Below are 21,901 nucleotides of genomic sequence, written 5' to 3'. Positions count from 1 at the left end.
GGAGCCTGTGCTCTGCAACGGGAGAGGCCACAACTGTGAGAGGCCCGCGTACCACAAAAAATAAATAAATAAATAAAAAATAAAATAATATAAATTGAGTTCGCTTCAATACAAAGTATTTGTTCAGAAACAACTCTACATGGGGCTATTTAAGTAGGTGGAAAAACGCTCGCCCTAAATAGGACTACGTGAGACAACCAGCAGAGACGGCCCTTCTCTGAATGCATTGCCCTCTGTACTCCATGCCCTTGTCTGTGATTCCTTGGTGGGAACACACGTTTCCATGTCTTGGTCCCATAATACTGGGCGTTCCTTGACGATAGGAAGAAAGGCATGTCCCCCGTTTCTTCTGTGCTCAGGCAGAGCCCAGAAGACTGTGGTCACCAAAAAGTATCTTTGCAAGTATCTTCCTTCAGTCATTCAAATGCAAAGAAGATTCATCAATGGGGACTGTGGAGAGTAAAGACCGATAGAAACAGAGACAAAATGCTCAGTGGGCTTCAGAGGAAAAACCAACATAACACTTGGACCAATCAGATGACGTAAAATTAAGAAACAAAGAACATGTCAATTTTATCAGGTAAAAAAAGAACAAATCATAAAACGGAAATCGTAACATATTACAATGACTAGGATTTAATCGGCTTGAGTCATTTAAAGGAAAATAATTATGTCAATATATCTAACGCGAAATAATCTTTCTATGGAGATATTTACTGACCATTATATAATCATCAAGTGGTAAAAGGCAAAAGGATAGGAAGGAACTTTAAGACACGAGCACAGTCCATAAAGAGTTCAAAGCCAAGTTTAAACACAGACAGACAGAAATGCAAGGATTAAATGCTACGAAGTGAATGCCTGCTTCCTTGAAGGCGCTGTCACGTGGAACCTCTTAGCCTCAGCATCCTGAACTGATAGAATTAAACAAATACCACTTTCTTTGAAACCTTCAACCTGCAAGAACCAGTCACCTCCAGATCTCAACTTCATGATCTCAGTTTCAACACGACTGTTCCTAGTCCTCTTTTCATTGCTTTTCGTGCTGCCTGTTGCAGCACCAAAAGCAGAAGCCAGAGACGCAATCGCTCTCTTGGTTAGGTGTGGTTCTCAGCATTACAGGCACTTGTGCTTGTTTGGGGGTGTATGCACGAAAGAGAAATGGACAGATGTGACTTTGAAGGGCCTCCTGAATCAAACCTTGCCCTGAAAACCTTTGTGCTATTGAGGTTCAGAACTGAGCTTTGGTGTCTGAAAGTTCCGAAGAAACAGTAAATAGGGTAGTTTCATGGTCTTGGTTATTTCCCTATAAATAGGAACAAATTGATATCCCATGTTAAATGGAAAACAAAACGTTTTCTTCACAACAAAGAATGCACTGAAAAATGCTGTCTGTAATTTGCATTTGCTAGTTAGAAAGAAGGTCAAAGAAGTGAGATGGCTGAACTTTGCATAAGTAACATTTCATAGCTTCAGAATTCTCAATAGGAATAAGAAGACTCTTGCCCAGAATCCTAGGAAACTGTCACTGTTCAGTTATAATCACGGCCTCCTGCATCACTGAGGAGTCTTTTCTCCATATTTTTAATGGATTTTTGTTTTGTTATCTCCCAAGTTAATACTGCACCTAGATATGAAATACAGCTGGTCAAAAAATAAAACATCTCTTCGTGGGGGAAAAAGTTTAGTAAAACACATTCGATGTATATAATGCTGAAATGGAGAAAAGGTTCAATGTAAAAAAAATACTTTATATTGACATTGAAATGGAGAAGAGGGGCTTCCCTGGTAGCGCAGTGGTTAAGAATCCACCTGCCAATGCAGGGGACACAGGTTCAAGCCCTGGTCCGGGAAGATCCCACATGCCACAGAACAACTAAGCCCGTGTGCCACAACTACTGAGCCTGCGCTCTAGAGCCTGAGAGCCACAACTACTGAGCCCACGTGCCACAACTACTGAAGCCTGTGCGCCACAACTACTGAGCTTGCGCTCTGGAGCCCACGAGCCAGAACTACTGAAGCCTGTACACCTAGAGCCCATGCTCCACAACAAGAGAAGCCACCGTGATGAGAAGCCCATGCACCGCAACGCAGAGCAGCCCCCGCTCACCGCAACTAGAGAAAGCCCGCGTGCAGCAACAAAGACCTAACGCAGCCAAAAATAAATAAATAAATAAAGTTATTTAAAATAACAAACAAAAAAAGAAATGGAGAAGAGATTTAATGTTTATTATTTTTTTATTTTTTTGGTACGCGGGCCTCTCACTGCTGTGGCTCCTCCCATCGCGGAGCACAGGCTCCGGACGCGCAGGCCCAGCGGCCACGGCTCACGGGCCCAGCCGCTCTGCGGCACGTGGGATCCTCCCAGACCGGGGCACGAACCCGTGTCCCCTGCATCGGCAGGCGCACTCTCAACCACTGCGCCACCAGGAAAGCCCGAGATTTAATGCTTAACAAAAACAATCTTTATTATTAACTGAGTAACATCTCCATGGTGAGAAGTATACGATATTTAGTAAATATAAACCCATTATGTACGTTAAATGAATAAATGCTATGAAGTGATTTGGGTAACACTGACCCTTAATTGTTAAACTGAAGGCAAAGCAATCAGATAAGGCTTCTTCAAGAAAGTCAGACTTTTAGTTAGTTCTTGAAGGACAGGTCAGATTCACACACTCAGAGAGGAGGGATTGGGGGAGGGAGAAATGAGGGGAGCCGTCAAGGTGGGTGAAAAGCTAAGAGCAAAGACACTGAGACAAAAAGAACTGTTCCATGAATCAGAAGTTAATCAGCTTGGAACCGCCCCCAGCATGCTACAAATCCATTGTGTTGTTATTATCACCATCGTTTCAAATTTCTCTTCAATTTTTACATTCATTCCTTTTAATTACTTTGGCATTTTTCCCTAATAGTAATACATACCTTTTTAGCCCACTAATATAAATAAACAGAAATGAAGAAAGAGAAAGGAAGCTCAGAAACTATTGTCATAGTTTCTGAAAATGTAAAGAAAAAAATATTAGGTCCAAAGATACTCGGGCAAGCTAGGCAAGGATGGACCTGACAGTTCTCTGATGAGCGTGTTCCTTATCCTTACCGAAGTCAGACACACCCCCGGTCTTTGTGAGCTGCACGTCATAAACATTTAGTGGAAAGACTTCTATTTCATCATAAACCTACAAAAGGTAAAAACCAAAATCAGAGGATTTGAGGTCATAATATCTGGAAATGTATTTTGATTGTTTCCAAACTAGACGCCAATTTAAACAGAATTTTCCCCCCAGATTACGTATCTTTAAAGTTAAGGGGCCACAGATGGGGTTCAGATGTCCCTTTCTGAAGCCAAAGCCCACTCACCTGCTCTTGCATATATTCATACGGTGCAGGAACACTGTACTCAACGCTCTCATCCACTAATTTTCGAAGCTGTAGGCCATAGTGGCTGGGTTCCAACTGCCTCATCTACAGAGAAAAAGACAATTATTCAGATGTTAAATGTTCTTTCTAAATGCATCACTGTTCATTGAAAATCAAAGTGGAAACTTCTAAAAGAAATATATAATTTGCTGAGTTTAAATCTACATAAGAGCTCAAATTTAAGTATGCAAAAAAGAAAAAAAGGGACAAATTATTATTTTTAAGGTTTTCTCTAAATGATACCACTTATCACTAAAAGCAAGAGAGGTAACTTGAAGAAGTATGGTCATAGATATCTGATAGTAGAATATATCTCATCATCAGCAAGTGCTCTCTTTTTATAGATTGACTGTACCTAACTTTAAGTTGTTTCCTGTTACTGAAGTAGGGAAATTCGTGAAATGTCAACCATCTCATATTCTACAGACTTCAGAATTAGGAATTTCCTATTCCAACCACTTTTCACGAGGAAAGGTGTAAACACGCACACATTCTCTCTCAGACACATTTTCAACAATGACAAATCATCTCAGGCCTCTGTTCTAACTGGGTCTAATTCACCCACTACTTCTGACCTCCTCTATGAGAATACTTACCAACTTAATAAGTAATATCATTGCTATCGAACAATACTGTTTGCTGTCTGAATAAACACCTGACGTAACAGAGTGAAAGGAAATTAAATTCATGATTATAACCTGCGTGTAAAAATGTCTGGAATCCTGAGGCATAAGTCAAAGTGACAAAGGAGGACTGAAATGAACGATGATCTAGTAAGTCAGTGTTCGTGGTAAAGAGTTACCAAACTCTATATGACTTTTTTTCACCATTTCATGCATTTGCATTTTCTCTGCAAACTTAAAAATATTTCAGCTCTACTGCGCCATCTGGTGGCCTGAAAGCATCTGATCTGATGCTGCTGAGTCAGTTTCCTGGATCTCAGAGGGCTCTCTTGACAATGTATCACAAACTTCCTTTTCAAAACAAAACCCAGTTTGAATAATGAATAAAACACCATCGCATAACAATCTCCAGGAAGCAACTGTGGATGGTACCAAGTAACTCATTTAATCTGGAGAAACTTGATAAAACTATTTAGGATCAAATCCAAATAATTCCAAGTTTACACCACTTTCTCATAGAGCATCATCTCTAAGTACCCTAAATAACAACAGCCTTCATAACTATCCCAGATATAGAGGTACATATAGAATGCCAGTAAGATAGCTCAGGTTCTTCATGAAGGCAAGGGGTCATGACTTATCCTTCTAAGACACGAAGGAAGAGAGTGCTAATAATTAATGTGTTAATTAACAAATATGTTCACTGGTTCCTTCGTGTAGAAAAGCGAGGTCTTAAACACCACGCAAATTTAGAAGGCACCGGAGGGCAATGTTAACGATTATTTCCATTCAGGAGTATATTTCTACCGCGAGATCCACTACCTTGCACGCCAAGGTCAGAATATCTTCTACTCTGTGTTCCGGCTTGATCATCACGGTCACGGCTTGATGATCCTGAAAGTGAACGTCAGCCTGGCTCTCCCAGGAGCCGTCTCGGGGAACGCGATCTACTGCTGACCCGTATCTGTGCAGCAGATCCTCCACCTGTTTTTAGATCCCAAAGGAAAAGGTGGACAGACCTGATAAGCAAATGACGGAAACTATTGGGAAAAACGTCCCCTTAATTTCTAGTTAGCCATTTCACACTCCTCGCATCCTGGCTTCTCAGGACCCTCTGGGGCAGACGGGCCTGGGATTTCCTCATTTGTTTAACCCACGCGCAACTGAAGCCCTGGGAGGCTGAGCGAAGTCAGTCAACCCCTCCTCCCGAGTTCTAGCCACTATGCCTTAGCCCAAGTTACAAGACTGCAGTCACTGACGGGCTGCTTAGTATCTACTCTTACTGCTCGAGAAATTGCCGGCTGACCGGGGCACCGTGAAATCTGCATCAAAGCCGGGAACGCAGTGAATTTCAGATACACTCTCATGCACTGCCTCTGACACCCGCCTGCATTCTAACCACGAACTGTGTTTAACTGAATCCAAGCACGTTTCTCTTCTCTCTTGTTTCTACTTGTTTTTTTAAATTAACCCCTAATCCTGGGCTACATGGTTTTCCATCCTTCAGCGTTTTCACATGTAGACACACTTTTAGAAATCATCCCCAACCATACCACCTTTCACAAACTTTTCCCAAGGAAGTTTTGTTTCCTAAACGTCATCATCACAGGAACCCATGACCTCATGCTAATATGTACTTCTACAATTTATAAACAAAATAAATAACATTTATTAAGCAACTCAGAAATGTTTCCCTCTGCTTAGGTTCTCACATTAGTCTGATGGTAAAGACAAGACTTGGGGATTTAAATCAAAAGCCTGATGTTCGAGTCACAAACTCTACCACTTCACCAGCAGCAGGACAGGACGTTTCCCTTGCTGAGCCTTGACTTCTATTTTGTAAGAGGGGATACTGTTAATATAATACAACTGCTTAAGTTTATTAATTAACAATACAAATTTTGTGAGCAAAGGAGATCACAGAAGTCAAAACATCTTACACACCAGAAAATGTTACATTCACATCCAACACTATCACATTATTATATCCCACGTATCATACACTAAAGTTGTCATTGGTGCTTGACTTTACTTTGAATTCTATGCATTTTTTAAAAACCACAAAGCAAAAGATCCTCCTGTATAGGATCAAAATACTAGAATACATACAGTAAAGAAATAAAATAAAAATTTTTAAAACAGGTTTAGGCAAAGAAAGGGAAGAATCAATCTTCCTGTGTTGTCTTTTTAAATGTGGTGCCGGCTCATCTTTAAAGTGGCATTTCTGGATCTGTCACTTTCTGTACATTTTCCTGGAAAGATGATCACAGCCTAGAACGAAAATGAACCTCACGTGCCAAAGCAAAAGGAAAATAAAGAGACAGACAGACAGACAGACAGAGGAGTAGGTGCCCGGAGCCAAGGACACAGGGAACCAGCATGGACACCAGTTTCCCCTGTACGGTCCCATCTCACGTGGGTCACATTTTCTTCTCTGATTAAATAAACCTCCAGGCACTTCTACTCATCTGAGCAGTGACTTCAACCGCGTGCATCAGCAAGGAGCAGGTACTGCCTTAAAGGCGCAGACCCCGCCTTTCAAGCTACGCTTGCTCAGAATCAAACGAAAACCCCAGCAGAGGTCACTGTGGAGTAAGAAACCACAAAGAGCCAGTCCAAGAGGAAGTCGAATCGTCCTGCCACTGCAAAGCAATTTCAGGTCTGCACTTTTAGAGCAGAACAGGAAAGGCGTGATCTAGGATGGACCCCTGGGGGAGGGACGGGGAAACACAAATTCACAACTACCCTCCCCTGCCCTCCTGTCCATCCCAGAGAGACCATACTACACATTGCCAGTTCACTCACCGTTCACCACCCTCTGAGGTAGGCACTGTCCCAACCCTCCATTTAACAAGTGAGAATCATGAGGCTCGGAAAATTCTAGAAACTTGCCCAAACTCCCACGGTAAGCTGTGACTGTCGTTCTGTGGGGATCTGAACCCTGGAACTTGGGCTCGAGCCTCTGGCCCCCGCCACTGCACTACAGAAATGCCAGCCCCACAGTCAGTTACCTCTCGCAAAATGGGCACAAGCCAACTTCCTGGACTCTCTGGCGTTATTCTGGACGCACCCCACGTTCTGGCTCCCCTGACACCTGCACAAAGCAGCAGCTCTCCTGCCTCCAGACCCCTGGTCACCTCCACTTCCTTCACCTGCTTTACCCTCCTCACAGCCGCGCTGAAACCACATATACCTTTCAACCTTATTTCAAACACTATGCCCCCCACTTGTGAAGTGTGTCTCCTGCTCTCTTCGCCCCCTAGCCCCAATTCCACTCAGACGCATCTACACCCCAATGTCCCGGGACAGCACTTAGTGAAGCCCAGCCCACTCGTTTCTAGGCTGCTCCCACGCCCCCAGGTGCTGAGATGAATGACAACAGAGGCTCCGTCTTTCTCATTCTCAGTCTCTTTCAGCCCTCCACTCAGTGTGTCCTGCACCCAGAACATTCCCAAGCCATGGATGTTGAATTGGATGCAACGAGAAATTCACAGTCACACAGAGGCTTGGAAGGTAAAGCTGTCCATTTTCAGTATCCGATTTGAATCTATTTACACTGTGTCAAGTTCTTAATCCTCCCTGAAGTTTCAAGAAAAAGAACTAAGAGCGGATTACTGAAGGGGAAGAAGTTCTAGGCTAGGGAAAAGTGTGCAGGCAAACTAAGAGATGCAAAGGACAAAAGAGATGTTCATATTCTATTCGATTAAACAAGGTTTTGGGCCTACAAGTGCTCTGAGGAATCATTTTCTGAGTCTACACTGTGGTCCTAAGATCAGCTGAAGGACAAATGAGAAGATGCCTATCAAAGCCAAAGCCATGGAAGGTTCAGATCCTCTCAAGAGATCCTACAGTGAACATTTATGTGTAATTTTTTTCCTGTGCATCTCACACACACCCCTTAGAAATGTACGCAATTAAAGAAAGGTAAAATCCGGCTATTCAAAGGAAGCAGTGAGGATGTAGAACTGATTAATTAGAACTAGAAAAAGAAAAGGCTACTTGGTGCTTACAGATCTCCTAGGCTGTTGGAAGATGTACCCACGTGGAGAGAAAAACTGGATTGATTCCCTCAAGGGTCAATGTTATCCATGCTGAAATCACATGCTTTATTTTCAATAAACCAGATAAGATATCCTCTGACATCGTTTTTCATAAAAGGAACAGGGAATCGTGAAAATAAGCCCAGCAAGTTGATGTATCTGGAAAACTTTCTCTGCTTAGCCTTAAAGGTGCTTCACTAAATTAATCTTCTAACCACCCACCCAGAAGTCCCCGGTTGGCTACCTCTATTGAGACCGCTGCATCTCCCACCCACTCCATCTCTCCCTCCCCACAGAATTAGTTTCCAATCAGCCTGTTCAGGGTTTCCAGTTCCCGGAGAAGACAAACGAAACAGCAAAAAATATAGTAAACAGACAATGTGGTTTGCAAACCCCAGTCTTGTCAGGGCTGGTGATCTCATGTCTCTGGGCTTCTTTCTATTTCTTCACCTTTACAAGGGGCTAAAGCACGCCAGCCTCATGGAGAAATCAGGAGACTGGTGTGAGGAATGGCATTTGAAGGTACTGCATAAACTGTAAAGAGCCATAAACAATGTAAAAGATCTTTTTTTAAAATTTTTAAAAATATTTTTAAATTTTATTTATTTATCTTTCGCTGTGTCAGGTCTCAGTTGAGACATGCCGGATCTTCGTTGTGGGTTCTTCTGTTGTAGCACACGGGCATAGTTGCCCCGCACCACGTGGGATCTTAGTTCCCCAACCAGGGATCGAACCTGTGTCCCCTCATTGCAAGGCAGATTCTTTACCACTGGACCACCAGGGAAGTCCCTAAAAGATCTTTGTTGAAGTTCAGTGTGGACTGTGGAATTACACTATAGTAGGCCTGACCACCGTAATTCAACAATGGCCACTATAAAGAACTGCATGAGAATCACCGCTTGTTTCAAAACCCTGGAGAATCATGGTGACTACGGGCGCCCAGACCACCGCGTGGTCCAGCGCTGAGTGGCCACGCACGAAATGCAACCTCACTGAACTGCAGCCAAGGCCACTGCGGCCACTACAGTTAAGGTTTGCAAATGGGCAACTTCTACAGAAGCATGTCTTATTACTATCATATTAATGGTCCTTGAAAGCACATGTCAAATTACTTCTGCCCCGTGTGCCTCAAGGAGAGAAAATTGCAACTACGTGGGTTCTCACAGCAGATGCTTTTGGATCAAATGGCTCATAATTACTGCCTGGATCAGTGCAGGGAAGCGAGCAGCAAAATCACAATCCAGCTGTCACAAAGGGGCCCCAGCACAGAGGCTGATCAAAGGAGGTCTATTAGCAAGCGAGGGGAGAAGAGAACACAAAAGGAGTTATGCTTGGCTGTCTTAACAACAGCAAAATGTCACAGAGGACGTGGTGTCTATTTCCTTCTTGGGCCGAGGCCCAAACACCAGTTGATATGAAAGGGAAACAGAGACCTATCTATGTACTATCCATCCGTGCACGTACGGATGTCATGTACGCTTCCAGACTAAATGTTCTATTTAAACAGACCAGAGTTATGGTCAAGAGTAAGCGGTTTCATTCACAGCTTCCATTTAAAAAAACCAACATTAGCGGGTTGTTTTTTTTTTTCCAGTTTGGAGCTAACGACTGATGTGACAATACTTCATTCACTCAGTGCCGCAGAAAGTTGGGACACCCCGAGCCAATTTTCCAGGAGAGAGAGCCAAGGCCCAGGGCTCCACAGCAACTGCAGCGAAGCTTCTGGGGTAGCTGCCGTCAGGGATTTGTTGCCACAATCTCCATAACAAACATTTCCCTTCGAATGTTGATTAAGACTCATTATTACTCACCAAGAAGTACCCTAGGAAAAGCTTTCGTTTGGGGCTGGTCACAGTGTCCTTTAAAAAATGCTCAAATAAGACTGGCCTTATTCCAACCTTAACAGATTTCAAATTAGGGTGACTCACTGTTGGACTGTTACATGACGCACCGATCAGAATGGAATATTCTTAAATACCCGTGACCCCTCCTCCCTGCCAGCACTCAGGAATGACTGCCTTTCTGTGTAACGCTAAGGGACATGATACACTGTTTACAAACAGACGTTGTGTGCAAGTTACAAATATTCTCCAAGAACGATTAGCAAAGGAAAACTAGTGGACTGAAATATTAATTATTCAACCGGCTACAGGCAGAATTTTAAGTCCCAGAGACATAAAAAAACCAAATACCCTTCAGTCTAGCTGCAACTCACTTAAACGTAGTTATCTGAGTACTACAGTACAGAAATGATAAACACACCATTAAAAGAGCCCTATATGTCAAAGGAATTTCTTCACTGTTGCTACAGCAGAAGCAATGTTTAGTTAAAACAAATAGGGATAAATGTTTAAATACATACACCTAAAAAAAAAAAAGGATGCAATCATTCTCTCCTCTCACTCGTTCCAGCGCCAGTGGGCCTTGTCAATTAAATCACAAGGAGATCATTTTGGTAATTAAAGCCCAATTTAAATAAACACTAAGCTTAATTCTGACCATTAATGGCTATTTTAGCAAAAATTTATTTTCAAAGTCTAACATAAGTTCTGTTAATAGATGGCGCTTTGATGATACAATTTCTAAACTCTCGAAGTAGGAATTTTAAATGGTTATTTAATGCTGGAAGACATAAGAAAAGTATGGGTTTTCAGTGCAGATCAAACAGCTCTTCTCAACCATTAAAGGGCTACATCTGATATAGACAATTAATAGGCAAATTTATTAAGCAATATTATATCCTTAGCAGTGAGCCATGGATTGAGAACACACACACAACCCAGGGCCCTAGTTACAAGTGCGCTTGGGAGACATGACATATACACTTGGTGGGGTGCCTAACCATAAAAGATTGTAAGAACCAAGTGAATAATAGTGAAATAACTTTTTTAAGGAAGTAAAATCCCTGGTGGACAGTGTATTTTGATTTTGAAATAAGCTCTGCATGTATATAGAAATAAAGGGACAGGGAATGGAAATTATCCATTATGAAAAGTCTGCCATTTTGATGGTATGTTTTATAAAAAAGGAAGGTATGGATCTGGCTTCCTCAGGGCCCCGTTTGGCCAAAGCTGGCCAAAGGAGGGCGCAGAGACCAGCCAGAAGCAGTGCCCACAACACAGCCTCCGCACACAGGCACCCCATCTCATGACCTGCCCTCTGGCAGCCCCTGACCTCTGTGAGTGGGAGGTCAGGGTAGGGTTCTGAGCAGAGGTTCTCTATCCCATTTCAGGACAGCTCGGGCAGAGTTGCCCCCCCCACCGAGTGGTCTCTACAATAACCATGGAACTGAGCCCGTGCTCAGCACCCACAGTTGGGCCAACCTCCCATGGAGGCAGAAGAGGTAGCTGTCTATGGTGTATATTTTAGGATCACCAGAAAGTTCCTCACTCACCTCCCCCCAGACCCATCACTGGGTCTAACACTCCACCATTCCTCAGATTTTTCAAACTATGGCCAATTCACTGAATTATCCCAATTAATTTGTTAAGTAAAATACTGCCTACTTCTGCAAGAGCACATTTTTTGTCCAAGCCGTAAAATCATGTTTCAACCTCAACAAAGAGTTTAGAGGTTTACTGGACATAAAACCTAAGAGGAAATGATTTGGTGAAGCACATGATAAGAGAAATAGATCATAACATGAAACACAGCTTTAAGGGGAGACACAGCTTTGTGTCTTTGAAAAAGACACAAAGTAGAGGCCTGAGCTCACCCAGACCACCTTCACCCTACTCCAGAATTCCATTCAGAAATGGTTCTGAGGATTTACTCGGTCAGAAGCTGTCCTGGGGACTCGACAGGGCCCCTGTATTCAGCTCCACTGAGGACAACACCAAAGGCTACTGATTCGCAGCGTGATGTAATATGTGTGTGAAGTCCCCTGACACCCTGAGAGGAAAATGAAAGTTTGGATTCACCAAACTCTCAGATGATGGCAAGAACTGCTGAGGAATAGGGGACAAATAAATGAAAGTTGCTATTTTGAACTAAAGTTGCTTTAGTCTAGCTATACCACTTTGAAGACGGAATTATCATGAGTTTAGATACCTTCAAAAATACTTGGCATTCTGAAAACCTCTTTTACTTACTCGGGACCATCTGAGTTCTAACTTTACAGTATTTTCAACAGATTCAGGTAAAGATTCAGAACTAGCATCCCCTCATTAACTTAGCATTTGTGTCATCCAAGTAAAAATAAGATGGCTGCCGTCTATGGCAACGTTTTACCTCACTGGAGTTATTGGAGCTTTGAGGTAGCTGAGTTCCAGAAAATCCATGGCTGCCACTTGAATCAAATATCTGATAGGCAGGAGGGAAAAAAAAGACTAATGAAATGGCTCTGCAATATTTGTTTGGCAGCTACCCTTTCTCAATATTGAAAAATTTAAGGTCTATGACATTTGATAAGATCTTCGTGTTGCAATGTGTACTATCTACTACTCTACTACATTTAAAGTTTTAACTTTAAAGTTGCTTTTTTTCTTCCCATATGGTTACATATTTTACTTTTCTTTGATATGTATTATTCAAGTCATCCTGGATATTCTTGATGCTGCTTTTACCAAGAAGTACACATTTCTGAAGATGTAGAAATCAAAGTTGGAAAAGCCACCAAAATCAAGCTTATAACTGTTTTTTAATGTGCAAAGAAGAAATATTGGGAAGAAATAAAGCTAAATATTAAAAGTGGCTGTGTTTGGGTAGAGGAACTAGGAATAATTTCCTTTACTTTTTCCAATCTTTTTCTTCTAGATTTTGTAGTAGAATACTAAACTTAACAAACAGACCATTTACACATTTACGGATACCTACTACCTCAACTGCATTCAGTTATATAAATCCCAGTGTCATATCTTTTGAAAACAGAAATGTTCAACCAAATGCTTTTACTTCTCAAGAAATCTTACATTAAGGGCATTTACTACATATGATGGGGTAAAGACCATATTAGGGTCATATCTAATTGCTAAATGTCAACATTGTATAAGCAAATTATCAAGATATTTATTGTTGTCATTTCATTATACAGAATTGGCTACCTTGATTAAAATCAGAATTTGCCTCAAAGACATTATTTAAACTTCATAGAAGTTGAATTCAAAAACATAAGCCCAGCATTAGCCAATGATTTACAGTTAACTATAGTCTATAAGGAAGAAATACGTTTCCATTTATAACCAACAAATGATTACTTTCACAACTAAAGTACAAATAGAACCACAATTTTTTTTTTTTTACAAATGTATTTATTTAATTTATTTTTTTGGCTGCGCTGGGACTTTGTTGCCACAAGCAGGCTTTCTCTAGTTGCGGCGAGCAGGGGCTACTCATCCTTGTGGTGCGTGGGCTTCTCATTGCGGTGGCTTCTCTTGTTGCGGAGCATGGGTTCTAGGCGCACGGGCTTCAGTAGTTGTGGCATGTGGGCTCAGCAGTCGTGGCTCACGGGCTTAGTTGCTCCGCGGCACGTGGGATCTTCCTGGACCAGGGCTCGAACCTACGTGCCCTGCATTGGCAGGCGGATTCCTAACCACTGCGCCACCAGGGAAGTCCAGAACCACAATTTTTAAACGTGATATTCTTTCCAATCGTGAGTATACAAAAACAGTGGCCAAGTAAAAGAGATTCCATGTGAGTTTGCCCTCTTTCAATCAATCAAGTCATGTCAATACACCTCCAGCTTTATTGTTTTAGGATTACAGACGGGTCAAAGAACTTGATTCTATCCCTGTTACTCACCCATTTCACAGAACTGTTAATGCACAATCAAATGTGCGTATCCATATAAAATTAAAAAATAAAGTTCATAAAATGTGGCCCTCTCTGCCAGCATATTCAGAATAACAGCAACCCGTCAGAGGTAAAAACAAGAACTTCCTTGGACTTCATCACAACTCACTTCCCAACTCACTTAAATGATCAGATCATTTTGTGATAGCTCACCTTTTCAACAGTCTTTCAAAAAATAATAATCCTAAAACATATCGCTCAGCAACATAAAAATCATTATCACATACTGTATTAACAGCATTAGGAAATACTTCAGATACGAGTGTTCAAAATGTTCTCCAAACAATTCACTGTCCTTGGGCCGCATTTCCACGACAAGCACTCAGGCTATTTTTAACTTGACAAAATGTTGAAAGAGCCGCCTTTCCTCCAGAAAACTAAGCAGCAGCAATGGCCCAGTGCTGCAGCATCCAGATAGACCAAGTCCCAGCCCTGCCCCTGCGTGAACAGCCGGGGAAAGCAAGTGACTCAACCTCTCCCTGTCTCAGGTTCCTCGTCTGTAAAACGGGATGACAAGACGCCCTACTGTGTGTCATAAAGATGAAGTCAGCAAAGCGTCGGGCACCATCAATAGAATTTAGTTGCTGCTACTCTATTATTAATGTTACATGTTGGTCTTTGGGGTTTTGTTATTTTATTAGTGTATTTACAAAGCTGTACAATCATCACCACCATCTAATTCCAGAATATTTTTTTATCACTCCCCAAAGAAACTCCATATCCACTGGCAGTCATTCCCTACGTGCCTCCCCCCCAGCCCTTGGCAATCACTAGTTACTTTCTGTCTCTATGGATGTGCCTATCCTGGACTTTTCATGTCAATGGAGTTATAAAACCTGTGGCCTTTTGTGTTTAGCTTCTTTCACTTAGCATCATGTTGTCAAGGTTCATCCACATGGGAACATGTATCAGCAGCACTTTCTTCCTTTCTTTTTTTCTTTAATATAAATTCTATGACAATTACTTCTGAAGGCTTCTTTTCTGATGATTCTAATTTTCGTGTTACCATGGGCTGCAGATGTGAGCAACGTGTGAATTACCCCTTTGGGAGTGCCAAAAAGAGACTGAGCAACTTGTGTGTTTCCCTTTGGGGAAAAAAAATCCATGCTAAGACTGCATCCCTTGGAAGGAACTTTTATCTCGTTCTGAAGGGTGATGAACATTTATGATTTATGGCATATCCAGGATTTCCCGCTAGGTCTGCTGTCCCTCCCACGCTGGCAAACTCACCTGAGTTATAGACGGTCTTTTCTCCTTCCCTTTTCTTGCGAGCGTGTCCAGCCCTTTTAATGAAGAAAATAAGCCCTTCTTGTGTCTTCCTCGCTGGGTCAGGGAGAGTGTTCTTTTCCGGAGGGCAGAGTCATCTCTAGAACATACCTAATTCAAAACCATTTAGAAAAATCTTAAGGCGCCATTAGTTGGATGACAGAGAGAATTAACCATTGCCCTAGAACAGGAGGAAAGCCCTGCTTTGCTATAAACGTGTTCTGAGCAGCCCCCAAAGCTGCTGCAGGTCTGAACATACCAGGACCGCCTCCACCACGGAGATGTCCCTTATCTGGATAAACACGTCTAGTTACAACATTCACATGTCTTTGGGGTGGGCAGCAGAGTCAGCAGACAACCCGCAGACCACCCGCCGCCCACCCCCCCCCGCCCCCGAGCTAGTACTATCCACAGAAGCCACCTGCGCAGGAGCGACTTCAGGAAACCCAGTGGGGCTCCCGGGAGAACGGCTCAAACAACCTTCCGCGAGCCCTTCACACCCTTGTTGCTACTCCTCGGGGATTCCACCTTCCTGACTGTACGAGGTGGAACAGACAGAAGGGCAGACGCAGATGTGAATATTTAATAACTGTGTTTTAGGAGTTGGATTCCAAGAATGAGCAGCAAAGAAGCTGGGAGGCCGGGACTTCACAGCGGGACGCCCACCATCCCTCCCCCAGCGCCTGGCCCCTGGGTGGCCCTGGTCAGTTACTGGCTTAAGTCACAGCAGAGCTGAATGTCAACAAGCTGGAGAAAGGTGAGCGTCTGCAGGGCTCCCGCTTCACGCCCGCTGAACAGCCTTCCTCGGAAACTTACCAGAGCGTGGAAAGAGGAAACTGACAAGACGCCCAAGCGGCCCAGGGCCAGCTTGGAGGGGCGGCTGGCAGCAGCAAGGAGGCTCTTGGGGTTCGGCAACTCCCCGCCTTGCAGGCTGGCCAGATAGCAGCGCATCCTGAACAGATCCATGTGAAATTTCTCCAGGTTCTGTTCCCACTGCTGGATCTGTTTAAGCAAGAATAGGACTAATTTAAATAAAAATGAGAAGCGCTCATGGGTCAAATTGAAAACGTGACCCCTTCCACCAACTTTAAGGAAAAAGTCATTTCAGCTGGTGCTGCTGCACGGTTGAAATGAGCCTTCCCCTGCTCACCCCGTCTCAAGCCCTCCCGCCCAAACACATGGGGTCGGACCGCACTGTACTTTATCAGGATGGCCAAAGACAAAACAAAGCCGGTGGTCCCAATACAGTGCCATGCCATGACCTTCGGAGAACTCCGGCACTGAAAACCAGGCTGACTTAAGGCAGGATGCACAACTGAAAGTCAGTTATTTCACTTTGTTTCATTTACTTCACAGCCTCTGATCTTAATCAGATTAACTGGTCTGCACACAGACAGATGCTGGCTGAACGGAGGCAAGTGGCTGCACATTTCTGTACATTCTGAGAATGACTTAAACTAACAAGCAGATGACTTCAGGCATAAGGACAAACAGAGCTTTTACTCCTATTTTAAGTATATTAGAGAAGAGTCACCATCTACACATCTTTATTAAGACACATATAATTATTTACACAACAGAAATTTCTACGTATTCTTCAAAATTTAAGTCACGAGTTGGTAAAGAAGTACAAACTCTGGGGGCCACTCTCCCTTCTTCCAAGAATGTTAAAGCATGTTGTGTGTAAGTATTACCTTCATTTAAACATAAACGAATAGGTGAAGAAAGGCTCTAGTAAGTTGCCAACGTAGGGATTCTGAACAGAACAGGGGAACGGGGCTTCACATGGAATTCAGAGCAATCTCGAAATTCAAGAGAAGGTCTGTAGTGCAGGCTTACAATGACTCGGTACAAGAATTGTGTCATTTCATTTGCACCAACTGCATCTCCAGTTTGGCCAAGTGTAGCACCCAAACAGACCCGAAACGTTCACGGTACACTTTCCAGGTCAACCCGTGATCCTGGATAAATGATGTTTTGAAGGCTCTCTGACATTTAACACTACGGTCCCCTCAGTCTCTGCCCAGGGAAAAGCAGGACCAATTCTGGAGGCTCCCTAGACCCCCTCCAAGTTCTCTGTATCCATTTCTTAGGAAGGTCACTGCACAACTTTTCAACCTACAAGAAATATGATGGCTACAAGGTCTAAACAAATAATTTGTTGATCCGTCACAGTCTGTCTGCAAAACAACAAAAGTCCCAGAGAGCACTGGAAAATCTCAATCTGCAGTTTAACTTCATTTAAGACGCTGTATGGCCTTGCTAGTGATGTAGCAGCCCACACACGTCAGCCTTCAATCAATACCAGCGTGACCTGCTGTTGGCTTTCACAAGTGAAAAATGCCCAGTTCCACTGCCTGAGGAGTCTCCTCATTAGGCATGAGGTCCAGAAAAGCTGACACTTCAAAAGCACCTCTGACAACTCTGGTACCCAGCCTGAGGGAGGGCCACTGTTCTACACTAACACGGCCGTTCAAATCGAACTGCAAATCTCTTTGTGGCCTCGCCATGTTAGAGAGTTCTAGATTCCACAAGTAATGGATGGGCATTCTGCAACCATAACCTACACATACCAGGAGCGATAAGTCCCAGCAAAACTACACTCCCAGTTCGTCTCACAAATATCTTCAGTAGCTGACACCTGAACATCCACAACTTAGACGCATTCTTTTGTCTTCTAATAATATGCAGCTATTTCTAGGTTGGGTAGTATATTAAAGCTTATCCCTCATCTATAACTCCATGTGAAAACAGCTTATGAGATGCTTTCTAGGGGTTCTGGGGAGGGGGAGGGGGGTGTGAAAGGAAAGAAAAACAGTGGGTCATTGGATACCAGACAATAAAGGAGCCCATGCCATCCACAGAGGAATAAAAAGACAAAATACCAAATAAAATAAAACACAGGTCTATGCCAATCACTACAGGTCAGGAAAGAGGACAATCCCTCATATTTTCACTGACTCCTGCAGTTTACAAGGATTTTTAAAGGCATCATTGAATGTATTTAAATGACTACACATCAAAGCACCACTGGAAGGAAAAGACAGCTCCATCCTAAGCAATACACAGGGAATCTTCAAATTTTGCCAGAAACACTTTATAATCTTCAGCACACCTAGACCTCTCTACCCAAAACCTGGGACAAAATGCAGGTAAGTTCATAGGAAGAAAATGAATTCAGAGGCTTAGGTTTGTTGAAAGAAAGAAAAGAAGAGGCTGGGAGACCCCAAAAGCTCAAAGCAGACCTCACAAAGATCAAGAAGTTTGTTAATATATGTGATTATGTTTCAAGAGAACTAGTATCTCAATCAGTACTGCACACTGTAGAGAAATTTTTTAATCTGACTTAGTAGAAAATGCAAATGAGAATGGACTTTATGACTTCTCCATTTCAATGCTGCTTCCTGTGCTTATCTTCACTGAGTCACGGGGTGGCCAGATGTATGCTCAGACACGAATCTGACTGTTCCCGTGAGTGTTTGGGATGGGATCAACGTTTAAATGGGTTAGACAGAGTAAAGCAGACTGCCCTCCCTCCTGTGGGTGGGCCTCGTCCAATGAGTTGAAGGCCTGGCTAGAACAAAAAGTCTGACCCTCCCCAAGCAAGGAAGAATTCCTCTTGCCCGATGGTCCTTCAGACTGGGATATCGGCCTTTTTCCTGCCTTTTGACTGGAACTGAAATACTGGCCCATCCTGGGTCTCCGGCCGGCCAGTCTTCCGATGCAAAGCACATCATCTGCCATCCTGGGTCTGTAGCTGGCTGACTCACTGCAGATCTTGGGGCCCACCCATCTCTGTACTCACATGAGCCAACTCCTTATAATAAATCTCTTTACAAATATATCGTTCACACGTCCTGTTGGTTCTGTTTCTCTGGAGAACCCTGACTGATACATCCTTCATCCCACAGAGCTCTGTGGCAGAGTAAGCTATCATTAGTCACACAGCTAGTCCACATTTAAAGACAATATTTATCTTATTTTTAAGGTCACGGTTCTTTACAGAGAGAATCAGAGAGAGTGTTCAAATGAGGATCTGTGGTTGGACAAGAAACAATGAAATATTTGATTTTTCTGTCCACGGACTCACCAAAGTTGTAGAGAAGGATGTGGGAGAATATGCAGGTAAAAGTCCAGTGAGGACATGGATTCACGTGTCTGGGTTACTTAGAGGGAAGAGAGAAGTACAAAGGCCAGACCCACAAGCTCAGTACAGACCTTGTAATACCGGGGAAGTCTGTGGACACAGGCAATGAGCTCGCAAGGGAGTTAGCGTCGCCACACCCTCATTTCTCAGCAGAGAATACTGAGGCCCAGGGAGGGAAGTGACCTGACCAGGGCCACACACTAAGCCGGCCCCCTCCAGGTTGGCCAAGGCCCAAAGCTGATCCCGATGGGAACAACATGTAGGAACAAGCTTCAATCAAGCACTTAGAATGCAGCCCCCGAGCCCTTGGTCCTCTCGCTCACAAGGTGGGTACTGTGCACTATCCAGTAATTACTTAGCAACTTTCAGTTAAATTTGCATCTAATTGTCAACTGTATTTCTAACCCACAAATCCCCAGGGGTTCTACAGAGAAGATGTAAGACTATCCACACTGTCGTTTGGGTGAACGTCTTGCCTCTCAATTTCCTACCAGCCTTGATCTTCAAAAGTTCAGCCCCAATTTAATGTTAACTAAAAGGAAAAACATTTTATTTTTATCCCTTTATCCCTCAAAAGATGAGATAAGGATACATTTTTCTTTAATGAAAGGGAGAAAATAGAAGACAGTTTTGTATCTATGATACATTCTACCACAGTAAATTTCAACCATCGTCACCAAAATAGCATTATTATCCAACCTCATTATCAGGGAATTTCTGGAGATTTTTTCCTAACATGATCAAAAATGAAAATGCCCCAAATCAATTCCTTTAACCCAAGACTGGTTTTTTTTTCCCCCTTTTTCCTACATTCCACAAGTACTGATAATTGCCCCAGACATTTATTTCATGAGGACATGAAAATCAAAACTCAACTTCTATGGCGCTTGAACTTTCACTTCTTTAATACCTGTGCACAAAACACAAAAATATCATGAATGAAGAAAACTCACGCAAAGGAAGTTTTCACTATCTTTCATTTGTAAAAGAAAAATTATCAACAGAAAATTGAGGAGGAAAACTCCCATTTTTAAGCACTGACACAAATGCAATGCAAAAGTTTCCTCTTTATTGCTAATATAGCTATATTTATTTAATGAGCTCAGAAAGGCTGTGGTCTGCTCTAGAAAGTGGGAGGGGAAGGAGATGAAGGTTCATGCTAAAAATAACAGATGAATAAGTGATACATAAAAAACATGACAAGTACATTCCTACCACACCCAAAACTCCTAGAAAAATATTTTCTGCCGTTTAGTCATTCAATCACAGTATTTGGTCATTTGTACATTTCTAGGTTGGTCCTAAAAGATCATTAGTTTTTCCTTTCTGGCAGAGTAAGTTGAAAAACCCCCGTGCAATATTTTCCAAGCACTAAAACCCACCTCCGCAGAAGAACCCAGCTAGTGACACAGAAGACACTGAAGTTAACTGGTAGAATAACCAGCCACAGGTTTAGAAAATCCGTTTTGTTTTGTTCTTCCCTTTGAGATATAATTCACATGCTAGAAAATCCACTCACCCAGTGCGTTCATAATAAATACATTTCCCATCAAATCAAGTGGAAAAATCCAAGTTATGAAAAGAAGTAAATTAAGGATTAATTTCTACTTTATACAAAACCATTCATCACATGGTTCCTTAGCAAGTGAAGCACAGTCTGGTTCACTAAAGTCTTATTGAGAGGCTTGATTTGGTTAGGAGCACAGATTTGTGTTCAAGCTCTGCCACTTGACAGCTGTGTGACATTGGACCATTTCCCTCACCTCTCCCAGCATCTAAACACGCATCCATCAGGTGGGTGATACAGACAACTTGACCGCACGGAGTTACTGTAGAATCATACAGGATCCTGGCCTGAGATAAGAGCCTTGAGAAGTAGACTCGGAAACCATGAGGATGGAGAGCGAGGCAGAAGAGAGGTTGTTCCTTGGGAAATGAAGGAGTGAAGCCTGAAGGAAAGTAGCCAGGAGCTGGTGAGGGGCTGGGGTGGGGACCAGCCCAGGGAAGAGGAAAGGAGACATAGATGTGTCCACTCACAACCTGGAACCAAGTACCAGAGAAACAGATGGGGAGAAAGTTACCCACCCTTTGGGAGCTCTTATTTAGTACTGGGAGCAACCTTATACACAAAGGGATCATTACAAAACAATGTGTGAGATAAAGAGAGACCCTGAGAATTATGGGAGTACAGAAAGGTGCCTGATGGCGAGGTGGGAACGGGGGTCAAGGGCAGCTCCTTGGAGGAGCTAAACCCTTCATCACAGACAAGCAGGGGTGAGCCTGATGACAGGGGCAGGTGGGGTGGGGCAGTTTGCACGTGTGGTCTACGCGGGTCCTCTCTGCCTGAGGGAAAACCCAAAGAAAGAAGTGGAACCTACAGGAAGTTTGGCGTTGTAGCTAAAGGTCGAGGTGGGGAGAGGTGGTCAGGGACTTTATCTTGTAAGCATTGAGGTCCACTGGGGGATTTTTAATCCTTGTAATCCCACGGTCAGATTTGCTTTTTAGATGCAAACCTTTCTGACCTTGTGCAGACCAGGCATCTGAGGAAGGACAAAACCGGCAGCCTCTGCAGCCTTACAGGGAAGAGAGAAGACAGTCCTGCTTCCACCCCTCAT

The 21,901-nt window shown here is 43.1% G+C and overlaps 1 protein-coding gene and 1 pseudogene across 14 annotated transcripts in view; one reads left to right on the top strand and one right to left on the bottom strand.

The window, feature by feature from the left end:
* TIAM2 (TIAM Rac1 associated GEF 2) overlaps positions 1–21,901 on the bottom strand; it is a 262,812-nt gene that overhangs the window by 63,556 nt on the left and 177,355 nt on the right. For 10 of the 14 annotated variants that reach the window (XM_067011043.1, XM_067011041.1, XM_067011042.1 and 7 more), the window contains 6 exons: positions 15,956–16,141; positions 15,104–15,250; positions 12,314–12,385; positions 4,866–5,027; positions 3,361–3,465; positions 3,101–3,179 (listed from right to left, as the gene is read on the bottom strand). In XM_067011043.1, the coding sequence (XP_066867144.1) occupies positions 3,101–3,179; positions 3,361–3,465; positions 4,866–5,027; positions 12,314–12,385; positions 15,104–15,250; positions 15,956–16,141 (751 nt within the window). The remainder of the gene's footprint in view (positions 1–3,100; positions 3,180–3,360; positions 3,466–4,865; positions 5,028–12,313; positions 12,386–15,103; positions 15,251–15,955; positions 16,142–21,901) is intronic. The other 4 variants (XM_067011048.1, XM_067011050.1, XM_067011054.1 and 1 more) reach the window with 1 other exon arrangement.
* On the top strand, positions 992–1,175 carry LOC131768106 (small integral membrane protein 30-like; annotated as a pseudogene).

Source organism: Kogia breviceps, chromosome 13 (assembly GCF_026419965.1).
Source record: "Kogia breviceps isolate mKogBre1 chromosome 13, mKogBre1 haplotype 1, whole genome shotgun sequence".
In the NCBI taxonomy this organism is placed as follows: Eukaryota; Metazoa; Chordata; class Mammalia; order Artiodactyla; family Physeteridae; genus Kogia; species Kogia breviceps.
This window is presented reverse-complemented; position numbering and strand designations above follow the sequence as displayed.